We start from the raw sequence: 10,834 nt of genomic DNA on the forward strand, positions 1-10,834 counted from the left end.
TGTCCTAAGATATGATAGATGGTGGGCATTTTCAGTAAAATGGTTTGTTTTGACATTCTTTATCTTTGCCAATTATGAAGTGATTTCGATAATACTCTTCACCTTGTTAATAACAAGAAAATTTAAAATTTCAATTTCTATTACATATACCACTATGTTGAGTTTAACCACCCTGTATACTGTGTAACACATACTTGTTACATCCTATAGTTTCATAATACTAACAATATTTTATATTATTTTTATGATAATTTGTATAGATAGGCAAGTATTATGTTTATGTATACAATTGTTACTAGAAAGGTGACCTTATTTATAATGAAATAATCAATAAATGAATAAAATTAGATATAATATAATCATGGAATTTTTTGAGATATTTTGTTAGTAATAAAAAAATAATTTTCTAATACGAATTTACCTCTACACCCGTATTTTCCTCAACTAAGTAGATTTTTAGTATATTTTGGCCTAATTATGAAAAACAAATAACCATTATACAAGAAAATCACCAAATGACACGCACACAACAATAATACTGGATATAAACAGAAATATAAACATACAGCAAGATTGTATAGAAAACAGTGTGTTTACGAATGAAACTTCACAAACCTTGCTGGGGTCACGCGGCGACATCCATAGATTTCGACCACCATTACGCCACTTATACAAAAAGGGCGTAATAACGAAATAAAACACCAAAAATACTCACTTATAGAACGAAAAGCTGCAGACCACATCATATTCCAAATTGCAGCCTTCAACCACGCACTTTTGATCGCTCATTTTGGTTAATCGCAACGGCGTCACCAAATATGGCTAGAATACTATCACATTGTAATACGATATAGAATTTATTAAAACAAATACATTTAGCGCGTAAACTAACTTTCAAACAAACTATTTTTGATGGGTCCTTTGGAAATTTATCAATCAAATGTCGTAATGACGTACATGTCACGAAAAGTCGAAAATTTTAGCAAACGCCGTCAAATGTCTGCCATGACATGGTGATGTAATTTGCGCGGTAAAGATGTTGGCAACATTGTTTGTGTCTGAACAATATTAATATCGATATGGAAAAATCATTCGATGTAACCTAATATTATTTTACATTAGATCATAATTTTATATAAATTATTTTTGAGATTCTAGATTCAATAAATACTTACCTGTGACCCAGCCATCAAGTTTTAAAACATTATTACTGTTTAAAAGCCGAAATTTTATGAAATGATATTAATTTATAATTAGGTACAATATTTTTTTAGTAAATATTTTACAAAAATTGCAAACTTGTAACTTACACTATTACAAAGAAATTAAATATGATTTTAGATGTATTTGTTGTATTAAAAAAATATAATTTTCATAAAATTTATAATGTAATGCGTATCATGCATATTTAGAAATGATATAGTTTTTGTTGTAATAATTATCAAAAATTATACCCTATTTCTGTTTACAATTAGACTCTTGTATCCAATCATTCTTGTAACTAATATTGAATCGCTCTTACTGTATGTGGACGCTAAAAACTTATTATATTTATAATCGATATTTAGTGTTGCTATACTGCTCTTTTTAAATACTATAGACAATAAGGACCTCTGTGGCGTCACGAAGTGATTATGTAATGCTGGCATCCATAAATTTTCAAGGCTGATTATTTCTTCTTTATCCTTTTAATAAAATCATTATGAATAATAGTAGTAAATAATGTTACACAAGTACAATATTTCTTTTGTTTTAATATTGTTTGCTTTAAAATAAATTACTATTGTATGCGCAGTTGTTGAGTCATTTCCGGTTAAAGAAAAATAACTTTTACATGTCTGACAAAGGTAATTTTATTAGAAGAACGTTTTTAAAAATAAACATTGCGATAAATAAAAATAAAGAAATATTATATTTGTCTTATTTGTCATATTTGACAATTTTAATCAAAACTGTCACCAAAGATTTGTAAATATATTTGGATATGCCAAGGAAATGACACAGGTATATCTGCGCGGAAAGGATTTAAAACGGAATGAAAACTAACTAAAATCAATAGCTTCACATGGAGATCGCAGTTCGAATATTGCGGTTTTACAAACAACATAATTATATTAGCGACACTATCTTATATATGCTAATATTATGACTAACGACTACTAATTTCAATAATGATCTTTATGACAAATTTCATATCAATTACGGTATAAGCTAAGGGTAATAAATAATATTTCATGATTTTTCAGTTGAAAAACTTTTAGATAAGTCGGACATATTTTTGAAATAGATGCAGATGTAGCGGCATGAATTTATGTTTAAACTTACTTGTGAAAATATTTGGACGTTTGATAGAAGTAAACTCAGAAACAGCTCAACAGAATTGGATGAAATGTAGTAAACACATAGATCATGTTCTGTAATAACTTCCACTATAACGATATGAAACTCTTCTCACTTCCATACATATGTAATGAAATTGTAACAGGCGGATGTCTGTACAGTATAAGAGGAACAGAAACCATAAGAACAACATTTTAAGGTGTTTATCTGTCTCTATGTTTGTACACGCGTCACGCTAAAGCAATTGAATAAAATTTAATGTAGTTTACTCCGATATATTGCTAGTGATCTAACTTAAAATATAGGCTTAATTTTATCTCAGGAACTTGCTCCCATAGGGAATGATTAAGTGTTTTAATGCCTGGTAGCTCTATCTTATTCGAGGGCGCGTTGTGGATCCATCTTACATACTTTAATCTATGGTTTTGCAGAGGGCGAATTACTTGGATTCTCTCGAACATAGTCAACGCTAGCCACTGGGCGGCGAATCTTTGGAATATCCTCAAATGTCCATTGTCAATTGTCACTGATAAGCAGTGTCCAGAGTTGCCTAATCATACAATGGAATACATAAACTGGAGTAATTGAAAGACGTATTTCAATACGTAGCGTAACTTAACGTAACGTAGTTCACTAATTATTAAAAATAGTGACTTGACAACATTCAATTGATTTTGCACTGATTTATCTGATATATTGTTTTAGTATAAACCGTAATTACAGTGGAAGAACACTTTTTTAAATTTGATTAAAAAGGTTAATTTGTTCTGAAAAGCAAAAGCCACAGTTATGTTTGTTTAGAGGACTGTAAAATAGATTTTCCCCTTGAAAATAAATAAAAGTATTAGTATCAGATTTGTGGTTGTAAAATCATAGTGCCTGCCGTGCCATAGAGCCGTGCTCGGGGAAAGTGGTTGCCGAATTTCGACTACAAACTACTTTATCAGCTCATGAATACATATTACGATTGTTTTTCAAAATTTATAATATTCAAAACTATTGTAAGATCATTTTTGTTATGTACACGTGGCTGTATAATTTTAACGATTGTAGTCTGGTAATTTGACTATTATCAGTTGTCAATGTTTATTTATTGAGTTGACAAATGAAAAGTGAGTACCTACTTAGTTTACGGCATAGAGTAAAGTAATATAGATGAAAGTTTACGGTCTATGTCAGGCAGTGCTCTATGTACTGGAATTTTATATTATACATTTGAGTATTTCAATGCCTGTGGTTTTTTAGTAACTTTTTTATGCGGTATTATTATTACATACAGTAGCGAAAACACCCATAGATAAAGTGGTTCATCCATCATATAAAGAAGAAGAATTTATGTACATTTTGCAAGTTTATGCATTTTGCATAATATCAGCTAGTGTGCCCCTACTCTGCTTGCAAATATCACAATATTAGAGTGCATATTGCATTGAATAGAAATACGTAAAGTGAAAAAATTGGCGGGATTTTAAGTGTTCTTTTTTTAAAATGTATTCGAGAAGCTCCTTTAGTGGTGTCATAGACGCTTATTTCTTAAGTCATTGTCACACCGATCACACAGAAGGCCTGTATAGATTCAAATTGGTTAACGATATGGCCAGGAATGGCGCCAAAATATATATGACTGAAGAGTCCATGAAAATTGTTATATATGAAGCAGAGAAAAAGAGAAATTATGAAATTGGCGATTCTATACAATCTTTGAAACTCGGTAAGTGTTATTCACGTAAAAAGGTTAAAATTTAGATTTTTAACGAGATTTTGAGGTCGCAAGTGGTGACAATTAGTAGAATTATGCTCTGACGCTCTCTCGAGAGAGAAATTTGGAATTAAAAAAACTGGTAAAATCCGTAAAATAGTTTTATTTCAATGTCTAACATTCGTGTTAACATAAGAAATCATTAAATTATGCTATCTGATTAAAAATACATATTTTAGCTGTTTTTTTTTTCTATCTAATTTTCCAAAAAAAAATTGTGCTATATTAGGAGAGGCACAGACCTGTATGTGGCTTCACTTAATAATGCAATGTATACAAAGACAGTAAACTATATAGTTAGTTATAGACCGGACTTAAGTGCCAAATTTTTTCTTCAAGTTATTAATAATTGGTAATAAGTCACTGACTTATTTGAAATGTTTGTGTGACAAGATGTCAGCATCCATAGATATTAATACAAAAAAAAATCTATTTATATAATATTCTCGTGTCACAATGTTTGTCTCCGTACTCCTCCGAAACGGCTTTACCGATTTTAACCAAATTTTGCATGCATATTCAGTAGGTCTGAGAATCGGCTAACATCTATTTTTCATACCCCTAAGTGTTAAGGGTTGTCCACCCTTAACATTTTTTATAATTCTATACAAATTTTTATTTTTTTTATTTTTTTTTGTTATGTCGCGTTAAAAAATACATTCAACCCTAAATTTATACCCTTCTATCACCAACCCCTATTTTTTGTAAAAAATGTTAAGGGTAAAACAAAAGTCCCCCCGCTGCATCTGTCTGCCTGAACGTGTTAAACTCAAAAACTACCCAACATATTAAGATGAAATTTGGTATGGAACAGTTTGAGACCCTGGGAAGAACATAGGCTCCCGGGAAACTACTACTTTTATAACGGAAAACTTTAGCCTGAAAAACTTTATAACGCAGGCGGAGCCGCGGGCAAAAGCTAGTATATATATAAATTCACAGAAAATAGGCTAATATTTGCATTAAAAACATGAGAATCACGATAGTAAAAAAATATGAAGTATTTTACATTGAGTAACCATCACACAAGTGCAAAATTTTTGTATGACAATCTTCCCAATGTCCGTTTTATATAATCTTAGAACTCTTTGAATATCTACAGGGTCATTTTGACATTGCGTTACTAAATGAAACCACATACTCATTTTCACCTTTGCGGACATTGTGCCAAAAAACATCAATTAATAATGAATACTTTTATCAAAAACTAGCTTTTGCCCGCGGCTCCGCCCGCGTTATAAAGTTTTTCAGGCTAAAGTTTTCCGTTATAAAAGTAGTAGTTTCCCGGGAGCCTATATTCTTCCCAGGGGTCTCAAACTGTCTCCATACCAAATTTCATCTTAATACGTTGGGTAGTTTTGAGTTTAACACGTTCAGACAGACAGATGCAGCGGGGACTTTATTTTATAATATATTTTGTAGAAATTTTTAAGAGGAACAATCCCGTCATACATCATTGCTACATAACTTTAACCGTTTACGCAGCGCACGCAACAGAAGCTCTCAAAACTAATAATTTTTCCCCGTTTTTGCAACATGTTTCATTACTGCTCCACTCCTATTGGTCATAGCGTGATGATATATAGCCTATAGCACTCCAGGAACAAAGGGCTATCCAACGCAAAAAGAATTTTTCTGTTTGGACCGGTAGTTCCTGAGATTAGCCATTACTGCTCCGCTCCTATTGTGCATAGCGTGATGATATATGTCTTATAGCACTCCACAAACAAAGGGCTGTCCAACACAAAAATAATTTTTCAGTTCGAACCGGTAGTTCCTGAGATTAGCCATTACTGCTCCGCTCCTATTGGGTATAGCGTGATGATATATAGCCTATAGCACTCCACGAACAAAGGGCTATCCAACGCAAAAAGAATTTTTCAGTTTGGACCGCTAGTTCCTGAGATTATCCATTACTGCTCCGCTCCTATTGGGTATAGCGTGATGATATATAGCCTATAGCACTCCACGAATAAAGAGCTATCCAACGCAAAAAGATTTTTTCGGTTTGGACCGGTAGTTCCTGAGATTAGCGCGTTCAAACAAACAAACAAACAAACAAACTCTTCAGCTTTATATAATAGTATAGATTCAGATTTTACATTAATGATTTTTTTATCATTTTATAGTTTAATATGAATATGCTGTGTGTGTGGGTGTATTTATGACTGAAAGTATGATGTGACCACTTCAACATATTCTCTTTGAGTAGTAGTAGTGACATTAGGGTCGCGTGGTAAAATTAAAATTACTTTTTATTAACATTTATTTTGTTTGAAACTTACACTTTATTATTTTACATCTATGGCTCAAGTAACTTATTGTAGATTCAAGTAGATAGTATGTGGTTTCATTTAGTAACGCAATCGAAATGACCCTGTATATGTTAATTTTGCAGGCACCACAACAGTAACAGTGGGCGATCAGCACATTGAAGTGACCTTAATCCCCGCAGGTCACTGCATTGGCTCAGTCATGTTCCTATTCAGAATACCAAACAAGACCATTCTATACACTGGAGACTTTAGAATCCGCCAAAATGACGTTCACAAATACTTACAACTTCACAAGAAGGGGGATCCGATTAAAATTGATGTGATGTACGTCGACACTACATTTATAGACCATGACTATCCTGAATTTGCTAAAAGAAGCGACAGTGTTGAAGTAATGTTGGAGAATATTGATGTATGGTTGAAAGAGGATGAGTATAACAGAGTAGCAATCCATACTTCAGCGGAATATGGTTATGAATTTGTGTTCAATAAAATTTACAAGCGTTTGGGGGAGAAAGTGGCTGTTGATGGGGGTATATGGCAGTTGTATAAGTGAGTAATATATAATATAATAAAACAAAGTCCCTTTTCTGTCTGTATTTTATTGGTTTTCTCGTCTGGAAAGGTTATAGGCTACTTACAAGATACAAAAGATAGTTCTTAATAAAGATGTTAACTAGTAAGGCCCCTGTAGGAATTATTGAGCTATTCATTTTGAAATGTTTGGTAACAAATCAGATAGCAGACTACTCTTGGCGGACAAATGTAAATGCGTTGGCTATGAGGGTGAATGAACAGAGCGCTATGTAGTGCACACACTTGTGCACTATAATATCTCCTACAAGGCTGATCTCCGTTGATTCATAAGTGTATTTCCTTTCAGGTGTTTCCCAGATCTACTCCCAGCCTTGAAAAACGATGACAATGATCCAAAAATACATCTATGTAGACGGATATGGGATAAAAATGATTGTAAACATAACAATAACATACAAAACAGATACCTATCGGTGTTTTTCTCAGCAAGATCTTGGAAGAATTATGACGAAGAGACAAAATCCTGCGAGATTTCTGGCCCAGACGTGATCAAAGTATTGTACGCAACGCATTGTAGTAGAAGTGAATTGCTGTACTTCGTAAATTATTTGGATCCAGTGAAGATCATTGGATTTCCGAATCCCTATGTTCCTAGAATCAAGGAAACCAATTATAAGGACAGGTGAGATGAACAAACCGACAGATGCAATTGACAATTTTAAAATGTAAACGTGCCTAAAATAAAAATACCGTTTATTAATTTTTCTTCTCTGAGTTCGATTATGTATTTTTTATATAATATTGATACTTTATTTCGAAGAAAATAATTAAATATTGAAAAATGCTTGATGACGTCATACATACGGTTGAATGAAGTTGTTCGTTAGTCCACCTTACTGTTTATATAAAAAACTAAGACACCGTTTGTCAATGTCAAATATCAATATTATAATAGGTACGTCACACCTTTCACTTTCAAAGAGAGAGAGAGAAACAAAAATAACTGTCACTTCATTTCTTTTTACTGCAAAGCAAAAATTATTACGTCTTGAGCCGTATATGTGACGTCATTTGGTGCTTACGTCATTTCAGAATAAAACAAAATTCAAAGTGAAAATCATGAATGAAAATATCAGAGTTTTGAAAAAGAAAAATATGGGTCTCATAATTTAAGCTCTAGTTTCATAAAATATAAACATTTTAGTATGTTGAAAAAATGAAATGTTTTCAATTAACACTATGCTAACTTGAAAATGGCAACTTTAAAAATAAGATAAATTTCATAATACTAGAGATTTCTTAATAAGCGTTTCGTGTAATACAAGTATTCTTCATTTTATAGCAAAAAAAAAAGTTTTAGTAAACTTATAAATGATAAAGAAATAATAATTTTGCATTGTAACAGAAATTAGCCAAAAATAGATTTAGCGTAGTGTTAATTGTTGGTATCGAAATATTCATTGTTGGTACATTTAAAAATAAATACTGCTTTATTCATCACGTAGGCGAACATACTAGCGCTTATAAGAGGTACATGACAATATTTATTACTTAAATTAAGTAGCTTATATAACTACAGACATTTTATATTGGTCATAAAATAAATGAAACAGTACAAAGTAAACAAAGAAACCGAATCGGGCTGGCAGGAAAGAAAAAATAAAATGATGTATATATGTATTTTTAAATAAACAATAAGGGAGAAACGCGTCGCGATCCTCACCGGTGACGACATTAAAAGCCCTAGCCTAAGTAACCTACCAGCCTTTCACTAGCTACCTTTAGACATGAATTTATTTTATAATAATAATAATATCAGCCCTGTATTATATACTTGTCCACTGCTGAGCACGGGCCTCCTCTACTACTGAGAGGGATTAGGCCTTAGTCCACTACGCTGGACTAGTGCGGATTGGTAGACTTCACACACCTTCGAAATTCCTATAGAGAACTTCTCAGATGTACAGGTTTCCTCACGATGTTTCCCTTCACCGTTAAAGCGAACGATAATTCACAAAGAATACACACATGATTTTAGAAAAGTCAGAGGTGTGTGCCCTTGGGATTTGAACCTGCGGACATTCGTCTCGGCAGTCCGTTCCACACCCAACTAGGCTATCACCGCTTTTTAATTTATTTTATGTCCAATATAAATTTTCTTTAGTTTATATAAATTACGCGACTTTATCTAAGTAATAATTAATTATTCTCATATACCTTGACTTATTATAAGCGCAACTATGTTTGCTCATGACATGAATAAAGCATTTTATTTATTTTTCTTTTTAAAAGTAATGTTGTCAGTACAAGAAAATTGTTCCAATTTTTAAAAGATACAATATTTTTAATTTTCATGTTTGGGTTATTGTTCAACGAATTTTATTCAATTGTACTTCATTTCAGCTTTACTCCTTCACCCCTGAAGAAGAAGAAGTTAGAGGCAGCAGAAGAAGTGACGGTGAAGAGAAAAGTTGACAGAAAACTGTTAGAAGAAATGTTTGGGGTTTGATTAGTATTTGACCATGTCGCACTCTTAATAAAATAATGACCCATTTCTAAATTGCCAATTTGTGAGAATCGTCAAACAACCAATTTCTGTTTGCGACCTTTTAGTTTTTTCCCTTTTTTTCATGCGGTTTCATTTTTACCTATCTTTAATAAGCTCAATTTTATAGCAACTTAAAAAAAAAGCTAGCAAACAAAAATTAGTTTTCCGACGACTGCCACAAATTATCAATTTTGGAATAGGTCATTATTTTATTAAGAGTGCGATGTAGATACCACGCTAAGTGCTTCTTGCTGTGAAGAAAAAAATGTGTTAATGTTACTAATAAGTAGTCCATTTCATGCACGCACACAACTAAATCTTAAACATAGTTTATGTATGACTGCCTTGGTGGCATAGTTGTAATTGTACAAGGTATGTTTACCACGCTGAGGTCCTGGGTTCGAGTCCCGGATTAGTTCAAAATAATAGTTACTGGGTTTAAATTCCATTTTAGAAATTACTCAGTCGCAGTTCGGAATAAGTTGGTGTGATATCTCTGTGTCATGTAAAGCCGTTGTTCGCTGATCTCTCCGGTCATGTCGTCTCACCGGACTATGAGAAGGAACAGAGAGTGCTTGTGTATTGCACACACTTATACACTATAATATTTCCTGGCTGATCTCCGTTGAGATTGGCCGCCAAAGAAATTCGGCTATGATTGATTAATTCATACACGCTATGACAGTTTTATTGTGTATCATCATTCGATCAGCATTTGATTTTATTCTTTGGCATAAAGATCATACTAGTCGCGCCTTTTATTATCTACCCGTCATTTTGAATAAACGATTCCAATAGTCAAGTGCGTCGCCAGCTGATGGCCGGGGGAGGGGGGCAAGTTTGTATGAAGAATGAGAAAAGTATGAATTGTAGGTAAAGTCGAGAGCACGTGTTCCTCCACCACTACCGCTTTAACAATGACAGAGGAGAGCGTAATTGAGCGTACGGAATATTAGGAATGGAATTGGTGAATTCAATGGAGTTTCGATGTACGGGAATGATCGATCAAGCAAGTCGAGTTAAAGACTTAGGACTTTGGTTGCTTTTCTTTGTGCGACTTTTTAGAATCTCTAGGGAGGGCACCTGCATATCCGTGACCCCCCACCCCCATCCTTGGCGATGCCCGTGCCCTTTCGATATTTAAAAAACGCTCCAATCACAGCAGTGTTTTTTGACATTACAAATGAGTTATTTTGATTGGTTCGTTCAGAATACGGATTGAAGATTGACATTGGGATCGGTTATTGAATACGGTTAAATGTAATTTGAAAACATATTTTATATTTTTAATGTATTTTTTATATCAAGTTTGTGTATGCTTTTTTATTATAAAATTATATTTTGTCATACCCAAGGGTGCAATCACAAAAATAA

At 32.9% G+C, this 10,834-nt stretch overlaps 1 protein-coding gene across 1 annotated transcript; it reads left to right on the forward strand.

Annotated features, from left to right (window-relative positions):
* The first annotated feature begins 3,865 nt into the window (after positions 1-3,865).
* LOC119191203 (protein artemis-like) lies at positions 3,866-10,143 on the forward strand. The gene is made up of 4 exons (XM_037445104.1): positions 3,866-4,051; positions 6,498-6,927; positions 7,259-7,594; positions 9,316-10,143. Exons 1-4 carry the CDS (start codon positions 3,934-3,936, stop codon positions 9,419-9,421), a joined length of 990 nt encoding a protein of 329 aa, XP_037301001.1. The 5' UTR covers positions 3,866-3,933; the 3' UTR covers positions 9,422-10,143.
* The last annotated feature ends 691 nt before the right edge of the window (positions 10,144-10,834 follow it).

The sequence above is a fragment of the Manduca sexta genome, unplaced genomic scaffold (assembly GCF_014839805.1).
Source record: "Manduca sexta isolate Smith_Timp_Sample1 unplaced genomic scaffold, JHU_Msex_v1.0 HiC_scaffold_1184, whole genome shotgun sequence".
In the NCBI taxonomy this organism is placed as follows: domain Eukaryota; kingdom Metazoa; phylum Arthropoda; class Insecta; order Lepidoptera; family Sphingidae; genus Manduca; species Manduca sexta.

Excerpts from the sequence above, each read along its gene's own strand:
- LOC119191203 (XM_037445104.1), top strand. The coding sequence starts at position 3,934 with ATGGCCAGGAATGGCGCCAAAATATATATGACTGAAGAGTCCATGAAA. Across the intron at positions 6,928-7,258 it reads GGTATATGGCAGTTGTATAA|GTGTTTCCCAGATCTACTCC; the intron begins GTGAGTAATATA and ends ATTTCCTTTCAG. Across the intron at positions 7,595-9,315 it reads GAAACCAATTATAAGGACAG|CTTTACTCCTTCACCCCTGA; the intron begins GTGAGATGAACA and ends ACTTCATTTCAG.